This window comes from Leishmania donovani, chromosome 36 (assembly GCF_000227135.1).
Source record: "Leishmania donovani BPK282A1 complete genome, chromosome 36".
Taxonomy (NCBI): Eukaryota; Euglenozoa; class Kinetoplastea; order Trypanosomatida; family Trypanosomatidae; genus Leishmania; species Leishmania donovani.
The window spans coordinates 1,017,473-1,043,747 of NC_018263.1; the positions used below are offsets into that span (position 1 = coordinate 1,017,473).

The 26,275-nt window shown below is 58.6% G+C and overlaps 8 protein-coding genes and 2 non-coding genes across 10 annotated transcripts; all 10 read left to right on the forward strand.

Annotated features, from left to right (window-relative positions):
- Positions 1-1,091: 1,091 nt before the first annotated feature.
- On the forward strand, positions 1,092-2,573 carry LDBPK_362620 (hypothetical protein, conserved; the record flags this gene model as incomplete). Its single annotated transcript, XM_003865329.1, has 1 exon — positions 1,092-2,573. The coding sequence occupies one exon, from the start codon at positions 1,092-1,094 to the stop codon at positions 2,571-2,573; it is 1,482 nt and encodes a 493-aa protein (XP_003865377.1).
- A 1,404-nt stretch (positions 2,574-3,977) lies between these two features.
- Positions 3,978-5,933, forward strand: LDBPK_362630 (chromatin assembly factor 1 subunit b-like protein; the record flags this gene model as incomplete). The annotated part of the gene is made up of 1 exon (XM_003865330.1): positions 3,978-5,933. The coding sequence occupies one exon, from the start codon at positions 3,978-3,980 to the stop codon at positions 5,931-5,933; it is 1,956 nt and encodes a 651-aa protein (XP_003865378.1).
- Positions 5,934-6,618: 685 nt separating this feature from the next.
- On the forward strand, positions 6,619-9,321 carry LDBPK_362640 (nucleoporin interacting component (NUP93), putative; the record flags this gene model as incomplete). The annotated part of the gene is made up of 1 exon (XM_003865331.1): positions 6,619-9,321. One exon carries the CDS (start codon positions 6,619-6,621, stop codon positions 9,319-9,321), a length of 2,703 nt encoding a protein of 900 aa, XP_003865379.1.
- A 1,038-nt stretch (positions 9,322-10,359) lies between these two features.
- LDBPK_362650 (hypothetical protein, conserved) lies at positions 10,360-11,412 on the forward strand (the record flags this gene model as incomplete). The annotated part of the gene is made up of 1 exon (XM_003865332.1): positions 10,360-11,412. One exon carries the CDS (start codon positions 10,360-10,362, stop codon positions 11,410-11,412), a length of 1,053 nt encoding a protein of 350 aa, XP_003865380.1.
- Positions 11,413-12,509: 1,097 nt separating this feature from the next.
- Positions 12,510-14,306, forward strand: LDBPK_362660 (DEAD/DEAH box helicase, putative; the record flags this gene model as incomplete). The annotated part of the gene is made up of 1 exon (XM_003865333.1): positions 12,510-14,306. One exon carries the CDS (start codon positions 12,510-12,512, stop codon positions 14,304-14,306), a length of 1,797 nt encoding a protein of 598 aa, XP_003865381.1.
- Positions 14,307-15,117: 811 nt separating this feature from the next.
- LDBPK_362670 (hypothetical protein, unknown function) lies at positions 15,118-16,326 on the forward strand (the record flags this gene model as incomplete). Its single annotated transcript, XM_003865334.1, has 1 exon — positions 15,118-16,326. The coding sequence occupies one exon, from the start codon at positions 15,118-15,120 to the stop codon at positions 16,324-16,326; it is 1,209 nt and encodes a 402-aa protein (XP_003865382.1).
- A 2,452-nt stretch (positions 16,327-18,778) lies between these two features.
- Positions 18,779-19,900, forward strand: LDBPK_362680 (hypothetical protein, conserved; the record flags this gene model as incomplete). Its single annotated transcript, XM_003865335.1, has 1 exon — positions 18,779-19,900. One exon carries the CDS (start codon positions 18,779-18,781, stop codon positions 19,898-19,900), a length of 1,122 nt encoding a protein of 373 aa, XP_003865383.1.
- Positions 19,901-20,991: 1,091 nt separating this feature from the next.
- Positions 20,992-23,781, forward strand: LDBPK_362690 (hypothetical protein, conserved; the record flags this gene model as incomplete). Its single annotated transcript, XM_003865336.1, has 1 exon — positions 20,992-23,781. One exon carries the CDS (start codon positions 20,992-20,994, stop codon positions 23,779-23,781), a length of 2,790 nt encoding a protein of 929 aa, XP_003865384.1.
- Positions 23,782-24,990: 1,209 nt separating this feature from the next.
- On the forward strand, positions 24,991-25,062 carry LDBPK_36tRNA1. Its single transcript has one exon. It is a non-coding gene; the product is annotated as a tRNA-Pro (tRNA).
- Positions 25,063-25,259: 197 nt separating this feature from the next.
- Positions 25,260-25,375, forward strand: LDBPK_36snRNA1. The gene has a single exon (XR_002966743.1). It is a non-coding gene; the product is annotated as a term=term=small nuclear RNA, U4 snRNA (small nuclear RNA).
- Positions 25,376-26,275: the final 900 nt, after the last annotated feature.

A 26,275-nucleotide genomic window follows, 5' to 3' on the forward strand; every position in this document is an offset into this window, starting at 1 on the left:
GCCCAGGCACGCAGACACGCCCACACACAAACAGGCACACTCGAGCGCGCGCACAGTAAGTAGAGAAAGAGACCGCAGTGCCAACCGCCTCATCCACGACGACAGTAGCAGGGAAAGAAGCAGCGGTGTTTCAGCCTCCTTTTCTTTTCACTCTCGTGTGTGCGTGTTTCCTCAACGCCGTCAGCGATCTTCTCCTTTACTCTGTTTTTTGTTGTTGTTTTCTGCGTGCCTGTGTGAGGACAGATCCATCTTTTAAGTATCTCTCACTCGCTCCCTCACTCGTTGTCCTTCTTCTGGGTTCTCCCTCTCCCCTTTCACTATTTCTCGCTCCGTATAATAACGATCTTTCTTGGTGTGTGTGTTTCATTGTGTGTGTGAACGATAGTGGGAAAGAGAGAGGCGGTGTGTCTTGAGGTTCGTCTTTCACGGAGCTTTCTAGGCCCTCCTCTCCGTCCTGCGGCTCGTCGTCATTGCGGAGAGCTTTCGAAGACGCGGAGAAGATAGAGAAGAAGCTATTCTGCACGCCACATCTCTTGCTAGCCTCTCCCTCCTCTTCTGTGTGTGTGTGTGCCACGTGTGCACCCATGTTCTAATCCCGCTTTTGTTTTTTCAGGCTTCGTCGTTTCTTTTTTGTTTTCCGCTCCCCTCCCCCTCACATGAACATCGTTTTAGATCGCTCTCTCACGCGACGTCCTTTTCTTCCTTCCTGTGAGTGTGTGTGTGTGTGGGTGTGGGTGTGGGTGTGTGTGTGATTTCACTGTTTTGCGTCTTTTTTATTGTTTCTTGTGCGTTTATGTGTGCCTGGGGAGAGGAAAAGGGAGGGGAGAGGAGGCTTGTGTATTCGGTGCCGTGAGGCGTGCGCTCATCTTCGAGCTTATCGGAGTAACGTTGCGCCTGCCGTTGGTGCTTGCGTCCATTTGTTTTTCTCCCCAGTGGTAACTTGGTACTGCATCTCTCATCTATTTTCTGTCTCTTCTCGTCTGCTGAGTCGTCATCCATAGACTAACGCGTGCGCCTCATCGCTGCGCTCGCTCATCGCGCCTCCCCCATCCATACCACCTCACCCTTAGCGCATACCTCGCTGGAGCCGCATGCCGATAGCCGCCATGCTCACAAAGGACGCAGACTGTGAGAAATCGCAGCAGCAGAAGCTCGAAGAGGACATCAAGTCTCCGTGCACTCCCTCGTTTCACTGCATCTCTGACGAAGATCCAAAGAGTGACAGGGCAACCAATTATAGTTGCGCAAAACCTCTTGATTGGTCACCGCAGACACCAGAGACGCCACCGGTGAGCGTGGCAGAGCTGAGAGTGACGGCGGTGGCGGATACGTCCGTGACGGAAACGACTTCCGAGAGTGTGACACATAGAAACGAACTGCGCGCAAACGAAGGTGAGTCGAGCGCATCGGGGACCGTAGAGAAGCCCTTTGATGGCGTCGCTGCTGCAGGAGGCGCTGCACCCGCAGCGGTACCGCAGAAGGCACAGGAGAGAGGATCATCAGAGCCTCTCAAACCCAAACGGTCGTATGGTACCTCTGACGCCGTGTCATCCTCTTCCTGTCATGTAGATGCACTCGGCGATCTCGCTGGCAGCGTCCGGCAGCACCATCCGACCTCCACACCCACGCTGGGCACCAGCGGCAGCAATGGTGGCGGCGATGCGACAAAGCACGCGGTAGCGGCGGGGCACGTCGATGGGTCACTGCCTCCGCCACTGAGTGGAGTCTTCTTTCCCTCCACGGCCTGCGATGCGGTGACGACTGCCTCCTTGGTGACCCTTATCTCCTCCTACTGCGACGTTGTGACGCTGGTGCAGCTCATGCGGGTGAACCGCTCGGCGCACCTGTTGGCAACGAGTGATGCCGTGTGGAAGCCTCTTCTGGTGTCCATGAACCTGCCACCCTTGCTAGCCGCCTACGAGCGGGACAAAGACTACTACGACTTCTTTGTCGAAGACGTCATCACCACACGTGCTCTGCACGGACACTACACATTTCAAGCCGCAAACGCCGCGTCAGGTAGCCGTGAAAGCGTAAGCACCACGAGCGGGTCAAGGTCCGCCGTCATGAACCGCGACTACGTGTCACGGGACGAGGACTCCCTCCAGGATGATATCTTCAACATTGCCTCATTGCAGCTGCTCATCTCCGCCGCCTCGCTGGGTCAGTCAAACCACCTTATCGGTCGTGTGCAGCTACTCCTCACGTATAAAAATGAGTCGATGGAGGTGTTGCAAGGCTCATGCCGCTTCTCCGTTCATCGCCGCTGCTTCTCCCTCTGCTGCAGCGCTTTTGGTACGGTGAAGCGCGGGCCCGTCTTCACGGTGGCCGTCGCGACGGTGACGAAGCCATGGGCGAACGAGGGATTTCAGCACTTCAGCGAGCACAAGAATGGAATCCGGCTAGTAATGACACCGGTGCTGTGGGAGGGCCAGAGCCCTGGTTCGCAGATTACGGAGAACGACATTCTTGTCGTAAGCCGCCCCAAGCCGGCGCCCTCCTTGATCACATCGACGACTGGATCGGCGGCGGCAAACAGCTCTCTGGACGCCCCTACAGCATCACGCGGCTAGTGCGGGTAGTGGTGGAAATGAGTGCACGGTGCCTGTGGCATTCATGTGCCGGAGTCGAGACTGCTGTTGAATGTTTGTTGGCTTTTGTTTTGTTTCCTACCGCAGTATTCTGACAGCAGCAACAGAACAGAGGGCCGCGGTACGTGTCAAGAAGGCAGCTCCACGGAGGGAGGGCAGAGACAATGGATGTGTGTATACCTGCATCTCTGTGGCACGCATCTCATGCCCTCGTGCGAAGGGGAAGAGCGACGGTAGGTAGTGTGGTGTTGTGTCGGTGACCGCTAAAATATCTCGCCCCTGCCCTCCCCTCCCCCTCTCTGTCCATGAGCATACGGGCCTCTGCCAATACCTGCGCATTGGATCTGTTTGTCATCTACACGCATGACGTTAGCGGTCGCGGACAGGTGTGTTTAGGTGTGTGGGCCTTTCGCTGTTGGATACCCGCGTGTGCGCGTGTGTTCTGTAAGCCCCCTCTCTCTTCTCTCTTTCTCCCTCGCTTCTGGCACTGTTTCTCCCTGTTCCCTCTCTGCGCGAGCGCCCTTGTGTGAGTATTTTGCGCTGCAGTGTTGCATGTCAAAGAAGGCGGAACAGCACACCCACACACGCGCGCGTTAATTGAGTCTCAGCGTCATCGTTCATGCTGGTGAGAGGGACAAAGGGGCTGGCCTTGAGTCTGTGCTGGTTGGGGCAACGAAAACAGAGGCGCGCTGCACAGCTGTTGTGCTCCGCGAGTTTTTTCTCCCTTGTACTCTCTCGCTCTTTGCAAAAATACGGTCTGTACCGTGGGCAATCCGCACAGCCGACTCATCCAGGAAGGGCAAGGCGGAGACGAAGGGATGACCGCGTGCAGAAGTGCGTATCACTGGAGTGCAAACGAAGGCCATCGTGGTATCCTCGCACTGCACCGTGTTACGGGCTCCCCACTCCTCTCTCCCCCGCTCTGTGTGGTCTCCGCCACCGCCACCACGGCTTTCCTTCGTGTTTCGTGAGTGCCTATCAACTCTCTCTCTTGCGTGTATGCTCACGCATCTACCCCTTGTCCTCCTCCCTCCACCCCTCAACCCCATCCATCGGTGTGCAGCATCATACATGCAAGTCAGGTGGGACAAGCGCCATTCATAGAGTACACACGCACACAGATACGTGGGTGGCGAGTTCGTGATTGTGTCTGCGCGAGTCAGGCATCGATCCTCACGTACGCTAACGTCTAGCCGACGAAGAGCGCGAGCGGGGGGGCCATCAAGGCGCACAGAAACAGATACTGCAACATCAACACAGGAGAGGCTGTTTCAGTGTCTTTTTACTATTTCTTTTGCGGATGAGAAGCTCTGTAGTACGCGCGCACACGCATCCGCACACATTTTCTATCGCACACCCGCTTCACTAGCGCGCATACGGGTAGGCATGAGCTCCCACAATACAGCAAAGGAAGAAGCGAGAACGGGCGCGCACGTGGAAGGGGCCGGCCTCGACGGAGAAGCGTGCTGCGCTCCCCATCAGCCGCTGCGCGTGCGGACCATTGAGATTCTGTGGCACTTCAATGAACGCAACGAAGAAGCGGAGCTGCTGGGCCTGCAGAGCAGCGTGACGGAGGGCATTACGAGCGTCGACTACAACCCTCGTTGCCATCGCATCGTCACCACCGGTGGCGATGGCAACATTCGCCTATGGGAAGTGCGCGTCAAAGCGGTCGACGCTTGGCTAGAGAACAACGCAAACGACATGCTGGCGTGCTGCCGCCACCTGTGCCGCATGCGCACCTCCTGGATGCCGCTCACAGCGCGGTGGTCGCCGCAAGGAGAGATGATAGCAAGCGCACACTGTGACGGCAAGGTGTGCCTGTGGTGGCGCGACCCTGCCGGTGGATCAGCGGCCGCAGCAGCATCGAGTGATGAAGGCAGCTGCGGCAGTGGTCTACAAGGGACGTCTGGCGACTCTGACGGCGACGTAGAGGAATGGAAGGCATACCGCCACCTGACTGGGCACATCAGCGATATATACGACATCTGCTTCTCCGCTGATTCCCGCTACCTGCTGAGCGGCGCTGGTGATGGCAGCATCGTCATTCACGATCTGGAAGGCTCGACAATGCCGGCGCTACAGCTCACCAACCTGCACGCGAAGTTCTGCCGCGGGGTCGCGTGGGATCCATGGACGCGGTTTCTTCACACCTTTGGCAGTGGGCCGTCACTGCTGTGCTTCACGCACGTGCCGAAGAGCGAGGGCCAGCACCGCCGCATGCACCTCGCTGGCCAGCGCAAGTGCCAGGGGGACTACATTGGCGAGTCATGTGCCCTGTCGTACCGCCGCTTGTGTTGGTCGCCAGATGGCTTGCTGCTCGCTGTGCCGTACGGCAAGCTGACGAGGGCTGGCCAGCAGCAGGCGCCAAGCACAGCGAACCTGCTGGCCTTCATCGAGGCAAAGGAGAAGGCGGAAGCGACGTTGCGGGCAACAAAAGACCATCCGCAGGACACCTCGTTGCCCACGCACATAACGGAGGCTTCCGGGGGCAAAAAACGCCACGGCGCGCCTGTGACAGCCATTGCAGATGCTGGCGACGATGCGTTGGATGGCATGCTTCACTGCGTCTATGTCTACACTCGAGGGGCGCCGGATAAGATCGCCTGTCGACTTGGGGTGCGCGGGTTCAGCGAAGTGCGTGGCGTGCTGTGGGCGCCGTGCTTCTTCGAGCCGCTGCCCGCCGACGAAGTGCTCGAAGGATGCTCGCAGCAGCCCACGGCCCTTTCGACCACCGCAACGGCAGAGGCTCCGCTGTCGCAGCTGGCAGCGCTTGAAGCGGCGCGTCAGCGCCGCGGTGCCTGGGGGCCAGCAGAGTACCGCATGGCGATTGCCGTGTGGACCTCAGATGCTGTCATCGTCTACACCACAGACAGCAGCTCTCGCCACAGCGACTTCACCGACTTGCACATGCGCAGTATCACCGATGTTGCTTGGAGTCACGACGCGTCCCACCTCTACACCGCCTCTCTTGACGGGTACATCAGTGTCATCGCGTTTGGCGATTCCCTGACAGCGGCACATCGACTACCGTACTTCTCGGCATCGCCGGCGGTGCGCTCGCTGTGCGGGCTCCTGGAACGTATTGAGCGAGTCGGCGTCAGCGTTGAGGCCGGTCGAAGCACCGGCGCATTCTCCGCTGGAGCCGCGAGAGGGTACAGAAAGGCTGGAGGCGACGCCCCTGCCGGTGCAGCAGCAGCGGCGGTGACTAAGACCAGTGTAGCTGTGGTACGGAAGAAGAGGAAGGTAGAAAAAACGAGTGGTGATCCCGCGGCACCGTCAGTGATGGCCAAGAAGGCAGTTGATATGCAACAGCTGGAAGCCCTCATCTCGGACATCTGAGCGGGGAGGTCGTTCTTTGCGTGTGTGTGTGGGAGGAGCTGTGATTGTGGATGTCGCAAGCTGCGCGACCTACGCCCCTCCCCGGCCACCAGCCGATCTCTTTCCCACCGCCACTCCTAAAGACGCCTCGCTTCTACAAGGCGCATGTGCTACATGTCAATATAGACATGTACGGTAATATTTTACGTTGGGCTGAGAGGTGCTTGCGCATGTAGCTGTCGTCGCCACTCGCTTCTCCTGTTCTTCTCGGATGCACGTTGTTAACAGGAGCGGAGTGGCACAGAAGCATACCGGCACGCACGTGCCTTCCTTCTGTCCGTCGTATCCTGTCGTTGCTTTGTGGCCTGTTCGCGAAGGTGTTATCCTCGTGGAGTCCCGTCTTGAGTGCGGCAAAACAAAAAAATGGGGCTGGCAATGAGCCGGTAAAAGGTGCGCATGCGTTGTGCGCAAGGAGGGGTCTTTGCTGCCACTCCTCATACGTTTCCAGGCTGTCTCGCACCTTGCACCCCCACTTAGTGGCGGAGGTGGGCGGGGTCTGTCATGCGCGGAGGGCATAGCCTTTTCTCCTCTGTTTTAACGTTTTGTGCGACCCGTGGAGACCCCACAGCACGCGTGGGATGAAGCTGCCCCCTCTTTCCGCATGCCTTTACGCCATCGCCTCGTCCCTTTTCTGGTTCAGATCGCCATGTTTAGCTCGACTTCCAATATTGCCCCGCGGCGGCTTGGCAGTGCCGGCCCTGGCGGCGACGATGCCTCAGCCTTGCGCGTCATGCCCTCCGCAGGTGATCCCGCAGACGAAGTGCGTGTCTCACTTGCCAGCCTTACGGCGCGGGCACAGAGGCTTGTATCTGAAAGAGACGCTGAGCAGCTCCTGCGCAACGGGTTCGGCCTTTTCGAGGCCTCCCGCAAGGCCGCGGAGGAGGCGCGGCACCAGGCGAACAAGTGCCAGTCCACGAGCGAGGGCTACGCCCCGGCGACCCACGCGTCGGTGGAGTTGTTCATGACTCAGCACCTCGGCTTCGACGCTCAAGCGCAGCAGCGTCTGCTGCGGCAGCTGCAGCGCCGCCACGCTCAGCTTGGTGTGGATCTGGGCCCGATCGACACCCTACCGGGCGCCGAGGCCTCGGGTTTCACGGGGATCGCGGACGTGGACGCGGTGGTGGCAGAACTGAAGAATGACATCCTGCTCGACGTCCAACACGCCGTGCACCGACGTCAAACGAGCATTGTGCGGGACCAGGTCGACACCCTGTTCAAGGCGGCCTGGCACCCCTTCTACGTGCGAGTCGCGGACGACTACGAGACGCTGTCCATGGGGGCAAACGAGCTCGCCGCTGGCAAGGCAGGAGCCAGTGGTCGCCTGCGCTCCATGGGCACCGCCGCCCCGTCCGCAAACGCATTGGGCGGTGTCGGCAGCGACGCTAGCAGCTCCCTGGTGGACATACTCAATAGCGGCTCTTCGTTGGCCATGGAGTTGAGCCGCCGCGTCGCCGCCTTTGCCGCCATTGTTGAGGAGTACGCACCGGCGCAGTGGATCACGCACTTCACCGCATACGTCACGGAGACGTCGCTGGACGGGGCGAATGACTTGACGGTGCTGTGGGCATCAATTGTGCAGATTATCGAGCCAATGCAGCGGCGCGGCTCTGAGGCCGACATCCTGTCCTACGTAGCCAGCAGCCGTCGCGTGATGGAGCGCAAGTCGCTGAGCCGGCTGCTCGAGCGGGTGTTGCGCATGGACCCCATGCGCTTCGAGGAGGTGGAGAACATGAGTGCGTCGCACCTGATGGACGTAATCGCGCGCTCGTGCGGCGTGACGAACCACTGGATGCACACCTTCGTCGCGATGCGGGTGGGTCGCTACGATGTGGCGCAGCTGGCGATGGATGCTATTGGAATTCAGTCTGTGCGCGATGCAATGGCGAAGATGGCCGCGACACCTCCTGCCGAGCGCAACGCTATGCCACCCGCGTCCGATCTCCAACCTGTCTACGCCGAAGCAAAAACAAAAGAAGACCCATACCGACAGGCCGTGCTTATGGTGCTGCTCGCTGGCCGCACGGGTGAAAGCCCGGCAGCTGTCCTGCGCACTATACTGAGCCTCGCACAAAGGGTGACGGACTCTCTGGAAGACGCGCTATGGCTAAGACTGTCATGCATTCGCGGTGTGGACAAGTCGGCGCAAGTTACACCGGTTCAGAGTCTCCGCACGCTCCAACGTGCAGTTCTCGATGACATGCAGGATCTGGTGAGCATCACGCAGGGAAACGCGTGCCGTCTGGCATCGTTTCTCATCCACGCCTTGCTTCCCTCGACAGGTCTGCGGCTGCTGTTAGAGAACAACATCACCCATGTGGACGGCTTTCACATGGCGTTGTGCTTCAGCGCGCAGAACCTCTTGCAGGGTAGGCTGCACTCTGCGCTCGAGGCTCCAATCGACATTGCTCGTCACATGAGCCGCTACTGCTCCGTGGTGTTGCTGGGCGTCGATCGCCGCCTTCCTGCCACCGTGTTTGCAGGGACAGCGATCTTCGCCTACTTCCACAAAAGTGGTTTGACGGAGGCGTTTGTGGAGTGCTGCTTGAAGGATGTCATTTGCGCACGGCTGCTGGGCTCGCGCAACGCCGTGGGTGGGCAAGATGCACTGCTCCTGCGGGCCGGTGCTGGCGCGCTTTCAGAGGAGCTGCTAAAGGCACTCATGCAAGTCGCGGAGGCTGCCTCGGCTCGCAGCGAGGTGGCGAAGGCTACTCACGTTCTACTGGCGGTCGCCTTCCTCGCAAGCCAGCTCTGCCGGCCAGAGCTGCAGCAACGGGCTCTACGGCGCGCAGTGCAGATGATGTCGCCAGCTCTCGCTCAGGTGCTGCATCTTCCATCGCGCAGCAGCGTCGTGTCGGACGTTCTGTCGCAGGCGGCGCAGCTGCAGCAGGCTGTGAACGCTGTCCCCCATCATCTGAATGAGGAAGCCATCAACGCGCAGGACTACCAAACATTCGCACTGCTGTGCCGCATGGCGGATGTGTATGCTTTTAATGTTAGCGGCAACTTCAGCGACGCCGTGGATGCGTTCCTGCAGCTGCCGTTTGTGCCGCCGCCAAACACCGCTGTGACGGGCGGGGTAGACGCCTATGTTGAGGCGTACTGCAACGCACCTGGAAGCGTGCAGCTAGGCGCAAGTGCCGCGCTACGGATTGCCATCTCAGCAGCAGGGAAGCTTCTCCAGTACTACGCACGCAGCAGCACCGGCGGTGGCGCTGACGTCGATGAGAAGAGACTCCGCCTGCTGCACCGAATGCAAACCGTGCTCGAGTGGGCTCGTCAGTGCTGCGCACTGACCAGTGTTGCATACCCGGCTGTCGCAGAGGAATTCGAACGGGTTTATATGTGCTAAGAAGGTGCGCGGGGGTATTTGGTGCGCGCACATCGCGTTTTCCCTCTCCCTGCTCTTGTCCCTTTTTCATTGCGCTGTACCGCTTCTCACGCACGCCCCTTTGTACGGCAGTGTTTCTCTTTCCCTTTGTGTGTGCGTGTATCTTTCCTGCACCAGTCGTTATGATCCGTCATCTGCACGAGTATGCGATGGGACAAGGCTGGCGCGCGCCCTGTCTGTGTGATGTGTGATTCGCGTGTATGTTGTATCCGTCCCCCTCCCCCCCTCTCTGTGAGTGTATGTTGTTTTGGACTCATCGTGTACGGGGCATCAGAGGATCGCTGCCGAGGAGGTGCGGAAGTCGGGGTACCGAGCCGAAAAGGGGTTAAGACGAGTACTTATATATATATATATAGATGTGTAAGGTTGTTTTTGCACATCTGCATCATTGTATGAGGAATGCAGAGGGCGGCGTTGACGCCCTTTCTACGCTTCGCCACGGTGCCTCTTGGCTAATCCTGCATGGGAGAGTGCAATCAGGCCCGTTTCTATGTGCGTGCATGCGTAGAAGGGTGTCCGTGTGCACAGGTGTGTGTGTGTGTGTGTGTGTGTGTGTGTTTGCGTAAAGACTTTAGACAGAGACATCCCCTCGTGTGAGGGCTGTCGTTCTAAGATGCAAGTCAAACCAAAAGAAAGGAGAACTCATAGCGGCATATAAAATAGATGCAGTCGATGCGTGGATGCTTCGTCTCTCAGCATGGTACTTCACGCAGGCGGGTGTCGGAGGTACGCTGTGTGTGTGTGTGTGGGTGTGGGTGGGTGTAGAGGTGAGGAAAGGGGAAACAGCACGCTCCACCACCACCACCCCTCCCCACCTTCCCGCTCAGCGGCCGATGTCAGCCGCGCTTTTGCGTTGTGTTCAGCCGCCCTCGTTCTACTCTGGTGCGCTGCCTCCGCCTCTTTTCCTCATCTTCTGTGGATCTCCCGCACACTTCCCCTCCCTGCACTCGTGTGCGCTTTCTCCCGCTCCTCTTCAGTCCTCTGATTGGCACGTGGACGATGCCGCGGGACACGGATCTGGAACGGCTGACGGCGTTCGCCAAGGACTACGCTCAGCTCTACGCGCGCTTTGCGAATCACTTCGCCATCCCGGAGAGAGCTACCATCGACGGTTTTGCGGAGCTGTTTGATGCGAGCCACATCGAGTACCTCCACTACTGCGGCGGCACGACGCTCGAACGTCCGTTCTTTCCCGCCATCACAAGTGAGCTTCTCATGCTGAGCTCTGCCTACCTGTCGATTCCGGAGGCGGTGGCACCGCGCGGGGCTCGTACGTTTGGGCTGCTTCTGAGTTTCTTCATCTATTCCACTCAGCCTGCACGACAGCAGCCCAAGGCGCCGGCTAGTGTCACCACGGAAGGGGTGTCGTTGCCGCCAGTCCAAACAACTGCGTCGCTTGTGGAATCCACCCTACCCCGCAGTGGAGGACCGCGAGCGGCCCGCATCGCGATGATGGCGGACAGCCTCACCAGCTCAAGCACTCAGCAGCCGCAGTCTTGCAGCGCAGCAGAGGGAACGGCAGCCACTGCACCACCGTCTCCGCCTGTCCCGTCGTCCCTGCGTCTTCCGATGCAGCCAGTGCCAGTGAGTGTCAGCTGTATGCGCTTATTGCTCTCCCGTCTGTTCATTGACGCAGGATCGGGGGTCATGTCTGGGCAGTCCTGTGCAGAAGCTCCGCCTCTACGCACAGCAGCGGCAGCCGCTCCAGCGTCCGCCTCGCCGGCTCAGCTGTCCCATACGGAGGCCAAGGTGGTGCTGGCGCTGCGCCGCGCCACTGGGTGGCATATTGAGCCCTACCTGCAGCAAGGAAAGCACTTTTCTGCGCTCTTGTCCGCTCATCAGGCGTGCGCGGTGCCGCTCGTGCAGCACGTCACGCCTCTCCCGCGCTCTCTCTTTGCGGCTACGCTGACAGCACGTTCGATGCTGAATGCGTCGGCGGCACCGGAGGAGATAGGCGGGTCCGACAGCCTCTTTCGCGACCCGGACTTTGTGCGACTGCGACAGGGATACGAAGCAGCGCGCCGGCGACTGCTACTTGGGGAGCGCCGGTGAGCACTGCGAAGGAAGTGCCGTTTGTTTCTTTTTTTTTGTCTTCCTCTGGCAGTGGCACTGGAGATCTCTTTGAGCAGCGGCACACTCTATCGTTCCCCGCTACTGCGTTTCAGAGTGCATGAGCCACATTCGCAGAGAAGGGCACCACGAACTTTCCCTCTGCCTTTCTTTGACGCGTTGATATCGTGGACCGCGTGAGGCCCTCTAAGAGGGGCCTCAGTGACGCACTGAACGAAATGAAAAGGGAAACGAGTAGGCGTTTGTTTTGTGTGCGCGCGGCGTCCGTGTGTCGAACACCGACCATCACGTGCAATGTTCCTCAACCAGCATGTCTGTCAATTTGGTTCATAGGTCCTTCCCTCCCTTTTCCACCCTGTCTTCATCTGCTTCCAACTCTTCTCCACCTACACCTCCTCCCCTCCACGCGGCCTTGAATCGCCATCGTCTTTGGAGCACGCCTAACAGATTGCGTGTCCGCTCGCGCATCCCCTGTGGCGTGAGCAACGATCCTGTCCAACTCTACTTCCTCCCCCTGCCCCACAATGACCCTCCGACGCGTTGTGCTGCGAGGGGGACAATCTTCCCTATCGCCTCTGTTAAGCAGCATGCGATGCGCGCGGCAGCAGCACAACACTTCGGACCCAGCGCAGATTCACTCTGACAGAGACCCAGTCTCTTCTTCCTCGTCGACTGGCCCGTCACCCACGCTTGGGGTCGCAGGCACACCGAGCTCGGCTGGTGGGCCCCAAGAGGCGAACCGGCTGTTCGACATACTCGGAGAGCCTGTAGCTCCGCCGTTGAAAGCTGTTCTGCAAGACAACTCACGAAAACCCAGTGCTTGGCAGCCACTCCGCGGTGCATCGTCAGCGCCCTCGACTGATGCAGGCGGAGAGGGGCGGATCTTGGATGCGTCGCCGCCAGCATGGTCTCAGCCCATCCAGCAGGTAGTCCGGCATGCGGTGCTTGACCCTTTGCGCTACGCATCCTCTCAAATCGACGGCAGCGAATCACAAGAAAAGCGCCGCGAGAGTGTCGCGCCGCCGTCGCTGCCGGACTTGTCGGCGCAGTACAAGGTGATAATTGTGGACGCTCTAGGGATGCCAGCCGATTTGCCGAGAGGTGCCCCACGGAGCTTTGAAGACCTGCTCGAGCTCTCGCCGTCGATCCTTCGGACGCAGCTGCAGAAGCTGATTGAGCGCAAGCGCTACCGCGCCCTCACCCCTGTGCAGGCCGCCGTCATACCGCTTATGCTGGAGTACCGCGATGTGCTCTGTATCGCGCCCACGGCAACTGGCAAGACCCTCTGCTATGTCTACGCGACTCTTATGCACCTACTGCTAAAGGACATAAATGATCGACCAGCCGCAGCAGCAGCAGCAGCAGCCACCGCGGGCGACGAGGGCAACGAGGGCGGCGGTGTCAGCCTGAACCGGCGGCAAGTGGAAACCTTCCTGCAGGAGAAAATCGACAAGGGAGAAGTCTGCCCCTACTGCGAACTGAGCCTCAGCGAGGTGCGCGTCTGTCCAATGACAGGCTTCCCGCACCCGTCCGCGTTCGAGCTCGAGACCGACCTCGCTCTTCGGTCAAAGGAGCGACGTGCGATGCGGCTGGAAGAGCTACAATCCTCTGTCGCGGAGCCGCGCGTGCTGGTGCTGGTGCCGAATGGTCAGTTGGCCTCTCAGGTCTCCGCCGTGTTCCGCTCTCTTCACTGCGACTATAGGATCCACTGCATGGTACGCGCCTCCAGCGCAGAGGAGCAGCGCAAGTACCTGCAAGCGCTGGAAGGCGGCGTCGACGTGCTCGTCGCCTCCCCAGAAACCATACTGCCAGCGTTATACAGGCATAAACTGTCCCTGAGGAAAGTGCAGACGGTGGTGATGGATGAAGTGGACGATATCGTCTCTGTGAATCACTTCGAACCCATGAAGATCATCCTCGGCGCGCTGCCAAAGGGTGTGCGACGGCCGCAGCGACTTCTGTTCGGTGCCTCGCTTCCACCCGTTGCCTATGAAATGATCAAGAAAAAGATGCTGCTTCCCTCTCACAGATTTGTGCTCGTCGACCTCAAAGCCCCGGCAGAGCTAAGTCGTGCTGCTCCTTCTTCTCTAGCGTCGTCACTGTCGTCCTCCTCTCCCGACAAGCCGAACGCGGGGGACGCCGGCGATCTCCCTGTAGCAGCCTTGTCTACCACCGTGACGGGCGGTTTCTTGACCGCGCGCACAAATCTGCGTCACCTCGTATTTATGGTGGGGCGCGCCGAGAAGGTGCAGAAGCTCGCGTGGCTGTACGAGACCGGGAAGCTCAACCCAGACCAGCGCACCCTCATCTTCTGCAACTCACGTCACAACGTCGCCTACGTGTGCGACAAGATGAAGGAGCTAGTTTCGCAGGTGAACTTTACCACGCTGACCTCGCACGCCTCGTCGTCGGCGCGTGAAGGTGTACTGAAGATGTTCCGAACAGGGGTGTCGACCAGCCTTATCTGCACAGACCTGCTGAGTCGTGGAATCGACTTCCAGGGCGTGGTCTACGTCGTGCATTACGACATGCCAACAGACATGGAGACCTGGACGCACCGGTGCGGTCGCTGCGGTCGTGGAGGCTCTCTGCAGGGCAGAGGGTATATCTACACCTTTTTCCAGCCGGAGAACATCAAGCTGGCAAAGCCGCTGGTCGGGTATCTTCGCCAGCATCAACAGCTAGTTCCGCCGAGGCTGCGCGAGTACGCAAAGCAGTCTTTCATCGATGTGTTCAACAACTCGCTCTTCCACCATCCGACGCGGCCGCGCCGCAAGGATGATCCGCAGAACAGCACGCCGGTTCTCGGCCGAGGCATGCGACGCTTCCCCGACTACAAGCAGGGCACCATTCACAAACACTTCCGGCCACATTGACAGTGGAGGTGCGGTGTATGGCTGACGTGAAAGAAGCAGTGTGAAGAGGGAACGCATGCCTTCGATCTATCGGCCGTTGTCGCCTGTAGCAGCACTGTTGCCGTGTCTTTTTCTGTTGCTGAGTCCGCACGTCTGCGCGACACGTCTGCAGCTGTCTGCCCCCCCCCCCTCCTTTTTCTTCACATACACGCACGCGCACACCTTCGTTGTGACTTGCGTTTAACTTCCTCCCTCCCTCTTTGCTTACGCTAACGAGCAAGCAAATCAAGCCGCAGACACCCATGAACTTCTCGCCGAGCGCACATTAGTGACTATAAGAAGGGCGCCTGTTGTAGGTGCACCGCGCCTCGCCCTCTCCACTTTCTCGTGCGCAGTGCAGATGACAGCTCGCGGATGCCACCGTGTCTTTGTGCACTCTCTCAGTAGTGGAACAGTGCTTTAGGTGCCTATGTTTTTTTCCTTGGAGAGGATGCACCCCGCATGTTTCTCCTCACGCAGCCATGTCACATCACCTGTGTACCCCTTCTTTATGTTAAGCTGTCTCTGAGTACAGATCCTGAGTCGATCTCGCTAGCTCGTCATCCATCTCTTCTCCCCGCCCCCTCCCCTGCCCCTTCTCTTTCCCCACTCCCTCTCTCGCTAGCGTGCCTTTTCTATTCTCACCACTGCAGGACTCTCATAGCCTCAGTCATCACCACCACGAAACCCCCCCCTCTCATACACGTCGTGCTTGACGGCCTACATTACACCCTCTCCCTTTCCTTCCTCTCGTTATTTCCACCCCTCTCCCCGCCTTGACCCTCGGCCCTCGATGGAGCTCACAAAAAAGCGGGTGAAGATCCCGCCCATCCACAAGCTGCGGCCAGGTTGGTCTGCAGTGGCGCTGCACACAGTCATTTATCTTCTCCGCCACGACTTCGTCACAGCCATTGTTGCCACTTTTGTTGTGCAGCCGCTGTACCACCGGCTGATTCTGCAGAGTACCTATCTGCAGCGGCTCTCTGACCCCGCCCTCTTCACGCTGGTTTTTGCGGTGCTCTGTCACTGCGTTCCGTGGGCCTTCTTCAACGGCATCTTCCTCTTCTTTGACAGCCTCCACCCCCAGTATGGGATCGAGGGCCTCAGAAACAACGCCCTGCTGGCCCCGCTTGGCCGCAGAATGGCAGTGTACAAGCTTCCCCGGAAGCCGCAGCAGCTGCCATCAGCAGCGCTCATCTTCAGCACCATGTTACACACCGCGTTCAATCACTATCTGGTTATTCCAGTTGTGCTCTATGCGTACCTGGTGCACACAAACTCATGCGCTCTGCGCGCCCCACCGCCGGAGACGGTGATTGTCGGCTTCACACCAGAAGACGTAGTCAACTACATGAGCGGTCGCAACCTGAAGCAAATTCCGATTAGCCTGGTCACCATCACGTCGCACTTCCTGATCGCCAACGTAATTAACGAGATGGGCTTCTACATTGTCCACAGCATCCTGCATTCGAGCCCCACGCTGTACCGTCTGTTTCACAAGAAGCATCACATGTACACGGGCACCATAAGCATCGCTGCAGAATACGCCACGCCGTTGGAGGAGATTCTCGCAAATGCAATCCCCACTACTGCGTACTTCGCGTTTATGTTTTTCCACTACACGCGCGAGGAAGCATCGAAGTCGAGCTTCGTCACCTCAGCGCGGGCGTGGCCTCTCTTTATTACGTGGATGTGGGCGCGCCTCTGGGAGACATACGAGGTGCATAGCGGTTACTGTTTCAGCGACACGTGGCTGGGCAAGCTTGGCCTACTGCATGGGCACCGTGCCCGCTTCCACGACTTCCACCATACGCACAACGTCTGCAACTACGGCAGCGGCCTCTTCATGGACGCGCTGCTCAATACGATGGATCCATACCTGATCTACCGCTACCCAGACAAGCACCCGCGCACGACGACGCTGAGGGAAGAGGATTTGAAGGAGCCGCGCGATCTGGAAGCGGGCAGTGAAGCGATGGACGAGGTGCGCGCGTGTTCGTAAAGGTGCTCAGGCACGAACGACTTCACGGGCAACATAAAGTCTGCTGTTGCCCGAGTATTGAACCTTCCGGGCTCACTTTCTGTTTTTGTTGCGTTTTTCTTTGTCTACAGAGGCAACGCTCACAGAGTCCTCCGGTAGTTTTTGTAGCTGATCTCCTTTTCTCCTGATGATGCCGGCCACCCGACCGTGGTATCGGGGTAGAGTGCCCACACTGTAGGACCGCCACGAGCCTGCACTGCCTGCCCTCGGGTACGGCTGCGGACTCCTGGTGCCGGCAGACAAGTCTGGGCTGGCGCTGTGCCAAAGAGACTTGCGGCCATGATGAGGATTGGACCAGCTCACTCCGAGCTGTGCCGACGCTCCGGCAAATATGCGCATCCGTCTGCTGCTTTTTTTTCTCCGTGTGCTTCGTTGCGGTGATGTCGGGCTTAATCCTGTGCCTAGCCGATGTTTTTGGTGCTCTCACTCACCGCTCTCGACCCAAATGGCCATCCTCAGTCTTTCACTCGTCCTCGCTGTGTGCTATCTTCCTTTCGCTTGTATCTTCTCACGTCCTCTAACTCACGCAGACAGACGCTATCCCTACGTCACCCTCTTTTGTTGCTGTGCTCGCCGTGGATGTGTCCGTGCGCGCACAGATGGGGTAACGCTTTCTGGCAGCACCTCAAGACGAAAGAGGGGAGAAGACGCACGAAAGAGAACACACATAGGAGGAAAGCAATGGAATGGACTCTCACTTACGCACGCACACACTCACGTGTGTATCAACTGTGAGCGAAGAGAGTCACGAGGACGGGTCATTGAAGAGGAAAACAACGGCTTGTAAAGAGCAGGAAATGGTGTATCAATCAACGGCAATAACCTGTGTCTTTGGCGGACCGCGTTTACTCTCCCAATACGTCCCTTGTACGTCACTTTTTCCTTTATTTGCATGCCGGTGTGTCTGTGTGTGTGTGTGCGGGGGTGACGTCATGTTCACCTGCCCCCACCCCACCCGCGCGAGCTTCTATGTGGGTATGCTTGCAAGACTGTGGGCGCTGTACTATCCTCCTCTATGCTTTACTATGAAGACGAGTAGCCGCCCCGCACCAGCACCGCCACCACCCCGTTGCACATGCTGCTTTGCTTATATATATATATATAAGGCTCCCCCTCCCCTCGCCTGTGCTGCTTTAGTGTGTGGTTTTCTCTTCACAAATGAGCGTCTGTCATAAGCATCGTAGGTGCTGTGTGCAACGCCGGAAAGAGCGCTATTACATGACGTAACCGCCATCTCATCCTCGCTCTGTATCCCCACCCCCCTCCCTCCCTCCCTCCCCATCTCTCTTCGTCTCTGACGACGTGGGACACCTCAGCGTGTGGTATCTCAGGATCCAGTGTCCTCACTCTGTGTGTAGGGAGGCCAAGCAGCACCCCCGCTCCCTTTCCCTGCCTAAATGCGGAGCCACCTCTGTTGGTGACAGGGTCATGCGCCTGCGGCGTCGGGCGAGGTCGGAGCGATGTGTCGCTGCTGATGTTGGCGGCTAGGTTCTGGATGGCGGGGTGTCGGAGCGAGCTGCGACAGTAAGCACATCTGTACCATCCATATGATAGGTAAAGTGTCCAAGTGGATCGAACGTATTCCACCCCCGGTCCTCACTGCCTGCTGGTGATGGGGAGCCTGCGCCACGGCGGGTGGGCAGAGTTTGAGGCAGGGGCCGTGCTCAGCCGACGGAGTCGGTGCGCTGCTGTACCGCGTGTCTGCAGCTGCTTCACACCACGCCGACAGGGGCCTGTGACAGGCCGGGGGTAGAGTAGTGTTTGACTCATGCTGTATGGCAGAGAATGGATGCGTTGGGAAAAAAGCGAAGAGGAGTGCATTGTTGGACAAGCGGTTCCAGCTCTCGCCCTTCCTTGTGTCTGTGGATGTCTGTGTCCGAATAAAGGACCGAGCGTAGAACGTGGTTTATCTTGCTGATGAGTCGCTTCTTCTGGGTAGTGAATAATGCTAACAGAAGAGAGTGGAAGTACCGACATAGAAAAACACGGTATCATGTACAACACAAGGTTCATGTGGATTGTGTATGGGAGTATGTGTCTGTGGGTATGTGTGCCTAGGCGCATGTCTGCATGGTTTGTCTCTCTGTCGTGCATGGAGATACACTGCGTGCCTTCTCAATGGCACTGGTAACCCTCCTGCGCCTTACTAACCTCCCTCTCTCCCTCTTTCTTTGCTGCACTACCGCGCGCGCTGCCTGGCCCACACAACTTCGTTGTTGTTAGAGAAGGGGTGTCACCAGTGGTGCAGTAGATAAGCCAGCGGGCAACATCGCAGAGGTACAGAAACACATACGCCTCTTCCTCATACATCACCAGGTATCCCTGCACCTTTGGACTCCACACCCATTTCCTGTCACCCCTCCCCACCTCTCTCCACTCGCCCATCCCAACCATCTCTGCCGCAGTGCACATCATGTCGTGTGAGCCCAATAGCCCGGTGGTAGACACCACAACCGCCGCTGCAGCGCCGAAGCTGATGACGCTCAAGGAAGCAATCGACCGGGATGGGGTGCCGGCCACGTCCAGCTCGAAGCAACGTCGGCTGATGGACATTCATGTCACGGCGTACCCGGGTTTAGTTAATCAGCACATGCTTCCAAAGCACAATACAGCTGTCAATGATTTCTCCTCGATTGATCCACTGCAGTACCGCAAGGCGCACACAGTGCGCAACAACAACACCGCCAGCTACAGCGAGAAGGAGGAAAACGTGCTAGATATGCTCACCACAAACCAATGCGCCAATCGCATGACCCGCCTCGGCATGCAGCTGAGGGAGGAACGGGCGAAGAACCCTAAAGGCATGCCGTCGATCAGCAGTCTTGCGCCGCGTGGCTACCGCAGCCGCTTTCTCTCCCCAAGCTTCGACGAGCGGTCCACCTATCGGTGGGACTACTGCCAGTGGGAGCCGGACGGCTTTCACGACACGGTGCGCCGCGAGCTCCTCGCCGCATACCGCGACGACTGGACAGAAGACGAAAAGGCGGATGTGGACATCTCCATGAAGATTCCATACTTAACGATGGCGGTGTCTTCGGACCGACTCAAGGACAAGGCTACGATCTACCGCAAGGACTTCATGGAAGACGCAACTCAAGCTGACTACCGATCGCTGTCTTACAAGACCAACCTCGAAGACCTCGGCATCTCGTACGCCTACTCCGCCTACTCCATCGATGACCCACGACGCAAGGTGCTCTTCGATGCGTCCGTCGCCGCCCTCAAGACACCGCACAGTGTGTTGGAGAAGACGTACAGTCCGCGCAACTCCTTCCTTGAGAAGAGCTTGTCGACCAAGCAGCAACCCTCAGCACGTGAGGAACTGGACCGCCTGCGTACGATGCGGCGGGAGGCGCTGCGCCTATCCGCGGCGAAGCGCAGCGCCGCTGAGTCTAACGATGACGGCAAGACGACGAAAACGGTGGTGATTCCCGGCATCAAGGGTTCTGGCTACCGTCGCGCGCCAAAGGGCAACGACTCGTACGTGTGTCTTTCGCGTGATCACTTCTGCTACCAACAGGTGGACAACTTCTAAGCCGTCATCATCGCGTACCTTACAGCCTGCGCCGACTGTGCGTGTGTGTGTAGGGGTCGTCTCTTTCTTCTTTGTTGTTTTCCGATGTACAAGACCTTTGTTTCTTACTGTGTGTGCGTGTCTGTGCTATGCTCACATCAACGCAGATACGCACGCACAGTAGAGCGAGAGATACGAGGAGTGAGAAAGAGCTAATCAGAAAAGATGCATTGCTCTCCCTTACTCGGTGTTGAAGCCAAGGAGTGATCTGCGCGCCATCTCTCCCCACCGCCCCCTGAACTCCCTCCTCGATCCGTGTGCACCCTATTAAACTGTTTACGTGCTTCTCTCTCCTTCTTACTACAATGCACTCGAGGGCGCACAGATGGGGAGATCTCGGCAGCAGCCGACGGACACACACTATAAACGCATATGTGGCTGATCTGTGTGTGTGTGTGTGTGTGTGTATGTGTGTGTGTGTGTCGCTCCTCTTTTGTTAGAGCCGCCTTCACATCACTCAGCATCCATGCAGTCCTTTCGTGGTTCTCCTATCGACCTCTTACTCTCATTGACCTCGTCCGTGTCCCCCATCCCTTGCCTCTCTCTGCAACTGAAGCGGAAAAGAAGCAGTGGGTACAAATCATGTTACTCTGTTAAATGCGCCAAATGGACCCTCGCGCTGGAAGAGAAGACGTGCGTCTCTTGTGGTTTCCGTGTATGGCTAAAAGCATCGTTTCTACAGCAGTCTTTGTTGCCTTGAGTGTTTACCTCATCATCTCCCATTTTCGCTGCCATGACGAGCACATCAGTCCCCGCACGCCTCTTCCACCGGTCCCTCTCCCTCCCCACCCTACCCCCTTATCTCTCACTCCCACGTCTCTGGTGCAGACGTGGCAGGACTCGGTCTTGCAAGATTCACAGCCCATCTACTACTCCCCCCTCCTCCTGCGTTTTCCACCTAATTTACCGAGGGCAACAAGGGCATTAGTCGTATTCAAACGGTCCGTATCACAAACGAGAAAGAAGCAAGTTTTTCTCGAGGGAGCCATCGCTGGCCGTGGAGCCAGTCGTCTACCTCTGCCTTCCTCTCCTCTTCTAACTAGTAATACGCAATGAGCTCTGCAGAGATGTTGCTGGATGCAGCTTCGCTAACACCCTCTCTCTCCCAACTTCTCGCCGTCGACTCCGTTTCTAGCGTGCTTGCGTACCTTGTGCAAGGCGCCATCATCGATGACCCCGATGCACGGTTGCAGGCACTCAGTGAGGTTTTAGCTCACGTCAGCACGTCGCCGAAAAGTGACAGTGCTGTTTCTGCAAATGGCGTCGGCGCTGACGGCACCAGCCCCTCTTCCGCCACGTACACGCGCGTGCATGGCGCAAGGTGGAAGTGGGCAGATGTGGTTATGCGCGGGGTAACCGACCCGTGGTCGCGCATCCGATCTCTGGCTGCACCGGTGATGGCCGACCTACTAGACGCGGAGGTCGAGCTGGTGCTGCAGCGCCACGACAGTAGCTTCAGCACCTACCTCAGGTCATCCAGCAGTACGCCACGCTCCTCCTCGGTCGCGAGGACGACACCACGTAGCGCAAAGAAGGACTGGAAGGACGAGCTGACCGCAACGGAGTCTTCGTTGCTGGAGAGCGTGTCGGCGCCGCTCGAATACGTGTGGCACCGGTGGCGGGGCATGTCGCTCTGGTACGAGCAAGACGGCATTGTACGTATGCTGGCGAAGCTGTACAGCCGCAGCGGCACCCCTTCCGGAGACGCCCTGCGCACAGACGAGGCGGGGCTGCGCTGTCTGCTCTTTAATGTCATCTTTCCTGCGCTGCGCAACCCACAGCTGCCCGTGCGGGAGTCTGCAGCGCTTCTGCTGGGCATTCTCGCTGACCGGCGGAGCTCCACCTCCCTCTCCCCGGCCATCACTTCCTTCGTCGTAGACCACGTGTGCCGCACTATTATGCAGGTGCCGACGCCAGCCCGGAGACACTCACCCGAGACCTTGGTTTCCGTAGAGGACACGCGCGTCTTGGAGGGCAACCTACTCGCTCTGAACAAGCTAGTGGATGCCGACGCTATCCGTGTAGAAGACGCCGACGTGATGCCGCTTCTGCTGCGGTTGTCGAACTACCCGGCGTCGAGTGTTCGCCAATACGTGGCTCAGATTCTTCGGCCGCCCTCCCTGTGTGTATTTACCTACCTGATGCAGCGGCTGTGTGAGCACCAAAACTGCATGCCGCAGCACGCCGAAGGTGACGGAGACAGCAGTAGCAGCGTCCCAGGCGGTGGCGAGAACGATGACAGCGATGGGCTCAGCTGGCAGCGTCTTGAGACGCTGATGATGGCCCTACAGCAGCACCTTCTGTACCTGCATACCACGTCGGCGACGATGCAAGACCTGTTTCACGTGAGCTCCGATACGAAAGGTATCCTGACTCCCGTCGTGTTCGCGACGTCGCTGTCGGTGGTGTTTCAGGCGACGCACTCGCCTCGCTTCGAGGTGGCGCGGATGGGACTACAGCTGTTCCCTTTGCTGCTGCAGCTCAGCCTCCGCTTCTGCCCGCCCGTTGCGCTGCCGCGCGTCTGCGAGGCGTGCTGCGGCTCTGACGGATGCGTGCAGGCAGAGCTGAATAGGATCGCCGCGTGCGGGGCCGTCGAGACCTTGGCGAAGGCGCAAACGTACGTGGCCACGTTCGTGGTGCCGGTGATGTGGTGGTTTCTGACGATCCGGCGGTTGGTGGCGGAGGTGAGGGAAAAGATGACGCCGTCGCCGACGACGGGGGCGCCGGGCGAGACGCGCGCGCAGGTAGAAGATTTAGTGCGACCGTACGCCACCTTGGAGCAGATCCTGTTCGCGTCTCAGGCACACCTCAGCGGAAAGGCGAGCAGCAGCGCGGCGTTGCCGCGGCACACGGCAACGTGTGCGCTGCTGCCTCTGGTGACGTACTTTGCGACGGTTATGGACCCGGAGGAGTGGCACCGGTGCGTCAACGAGCTGCTGGCGCCGAGCTGGTGGGCCGGGCTGCTCGCCGATCCGGCGCGGCAGGAACAGGCGCGCGTCGGGCCAGACTTCGTGCGCGCGGTGCACAGGCGCGGCACGAGCGATGAAGTACGGCGCGTCGTCGAACTTGTGCCGACGCTCACGGCGGCCCTGGCCGACGCGCCGACGCATCAGCAGTGCCTCCTTGTGGCGATGATCCGGGTGGCAGTGGTGGCACACACGGCGCGCACCGTCGTGGTGGAGGAGCACGCGCTGTCTTTTCTCTACCACGAGGCATACGCGGCGCCAGCGCTCGTCGAAGGCGGCGATGCGGTGTCACTTGGCCACGTGTGGCTAAAGCACTTTATGCCGACGCAAGAAGCCATCCCGGCAGCGGCGCTGTGGGGCGAGTCATCGCAATCGAGGGATGGGTCGATCGTTCTTGTCGAAAGTAACTCGACCGTCTTTCAGGCTATCGAGAAGAGGTGCTACCAGGAGCTGTACCAGTCCCCTCAGACGGAGCCGGTGGTGCTGCGCGAGCTACGATCGCTCATGATGAGCCTGTCGCACCCGAGCATGAGCGTGCCGAGCGGGGAGCACGTGTACTGGTACGCCGCCGCCCTCGCCGCGGTCTTCGGGCGTCTGGAGAAGGTATGCCCGCAGTGGCGGGAGACGGACACGGCGGCGACGGCGGCAGCGACAGCAGTCTTCAGCGGCTGCGAGGACGACAACGAGTGCTGGGACGACTGGGACGACGAGGAGGACGGCGCCGCACAAGGCATCTACGCGGCTGAGGAGGTGCGGAACGCAAGGGCGGTGGTTTTGGTGCTGCGCGAGCGCGCGGCGGCGTGGATGGAGGCGCGCGACATGGCGGCTGCCGAGCATCGCTTTCGCCCCGAGTTCGCCGTCCTCACGGCTCTCTGAACGCCGAAAAGGAAGAGGGCTTCGTGGCTGCGTTGTGTGTGTGTGTGTGTGTGGCTCTTGTTTGATCGATGTCAGATGAGGGTATTTATCCCACTGTGACTGTGCTCACCACCCAGCCCACATAGGCGCTGTCAACAAAGAAAAATGCCGAACGATCGACGTGTTCGCCACACCTTCCCGGCATGCGAGGTGATTGCACGTCGTGGCGCTTTGATCTTCATCCTAGCTCCTTTCAATTCTCCTCCCGTTTTCTCCTCACGCAAATAGACCCACATTGACCTGCGGGAACCGTCTCGTGTCGAAGCGCAGTTGGTCTAGTGGTAGAATTCTCGCCTGCCACGCGGGAGGCCCGGGTTCGATTCCCGGACTGCGCACTCTTTTCTCAGAGAACCCAGGTGTGAGCAGCCCCCTCCCGCCGCAGAAGGGAAAAGGTCCACACCATGTCATCGAAAGGCCACGGTTTTAGCCGAGCGAGGGCTCCGTCTAACCGCACGCCGGATGCGCTCAAGAATGTTGGCCACGCTCCGGCCAGGGCTCTCTGAAGACCCTCCGTCTGCCGGTGCGCCGCATTTCCAACCCGTCACCCGCGCAACGGGCGCCACCGCCCCCTTGTTTTGGGGCACTTGCGCCCCGAGCCAAGGCGCGCAGCCCGAGGAGCGGTAGGCCCGAGACGACGCGGCGCACCACCAAAAGGGAGGTGAGCAAACGGAAAGGCCGGCAAAGCGAACCCATGACGTGCGGCAGGATAGCCCCCCCCCCCACAGCCCGGCCGCAGCCCCGCGAAAAACAGCGAACTCTGAATTCTGCAGCCCTTGACCCCATTATCGTAGAATAGGCATGCCGACCGACGCAGCAAAAAAATGCCAGCCAAAAAACGGGGTCCGAAATCAAATGGTTTTCAAAATCTTTCCAAAAGGTCAAGAAAAAGGCCGCTAGGGGGATCGAACCCCTGACCTCCGTCTTACTAGGACGGCGCTCTGCCATTGAGCTAAGCAGCCACTAACAAAAAAGCACACAGATACCCTCGCCGGTCTCCAAAAAAACCAGAGACTCGAGGAAAAACACTGCGCAGTCCGGGAATCGAACCCGGGCCTCCCGCGTGGCAGGCGAGAATTCTACCACTAGACCAACTGCGCTCCACAAACAACCGCTAAGAGCCGCCTTCAGCGGCTCCACATGCCCTAAAGAACACATTCGCAAAAATTCAACGGTCCAGTGGTCTAGTGGCATGATTCTCCCTTAGGGTGGGAGAGGTCCCGGGTTCAATTCCCGGCTGGACCCTTTTCCATTCGCGAACCAATGAAAAAAATGCTATTTCACGGGTCGAACCTAGTACGCTCGAACTACAAACCACCCTCTCACCCGTTCAATCACCAAAACAAAGCTAACAACATACATAAAAACCAGAGTACACCAACATCAAAAATCGCGAACAAATCCTGTCCTGCAGACCTCGCAACATACGCCGACCACATATCAAGCCTTGCGCAGGGAGATGTGAACGCAAGAACCTCAGGTGACTGTTCACTTAGTGCTGAACTAAAGACTCCATTACTCCTACTGCAGGGAATATTTGATCCCACCACGGGTGGGGGATACTTTTTGTCTTCCCTCGGCTAACCGCGTGAGACTGGGGAGAGAAGGTGCGTTCCCTTCCGCTCGTCGTGCGTCGTCTGGCCACTCGCGAAAAGCAGTGTGCTCTGCCCAATCCGCAGCTTAGCACACGCTGGGGAAGTACAATGATAACGCCGGAAAGTGCGTCATTTTGTGCTACTTTGTCATTACCGTTGTAAATCATTTCGCATTCACCCCACCCCGCTGGTTTACCGGCTGTGGCTGGGCTGGTAAGTGGGTTCGAGGTGGCGGTGTCACAAAAAAAAAAAGCGTGTCAAGGGAGGAAGGGGATAAACAGAATGTGCGCGCGTACGCCGGAGAGAGTGGTCGAATGCCAGAAGTCCGCCCTTTGCCTCTGCGAGAGAAAACGGTCTTTATAGAGGCAACGATTCTCAGAGGCAGGCACTGGCGCTTGAGGCGGTCCTTGCCCTGGCAACGCGATAAAGCCCGAACACCTCTGACACCGGAAAAGGGTCTACTCAAATCGGAAGGAACACGGATTTGGAGGTGTCTTCAGCAAGGGGGTGGAAGAAGATTACATGCTCCACCAAACAGCGAAAAAAAAGGAGAGAACTGCAGAAAGGCGGAAAAACGTCGAGAACCACACGTACGACCACAGAAGACCGCAAGCGTATATATACATACCTGTATGTATCTTCGCGCGCCACGCAGGGTGCGGGGTTCCATGAGGCACCAAAAGAAGACGGCCCCCGTGTATGCGCTGCGCGCGCCTTGACTCGAAGACAAAAAAAAACTGAAAAGCAAAAGAGCGCCCCTCAAAAAGCGGCAAGAGCGAACTTACCTGACGCTCGCAGCACCCAGCGGCAAAGGTACTCGTGGGGGAGATGGAAACGACAGAGGAAAACGTCAGAGAAAAGCC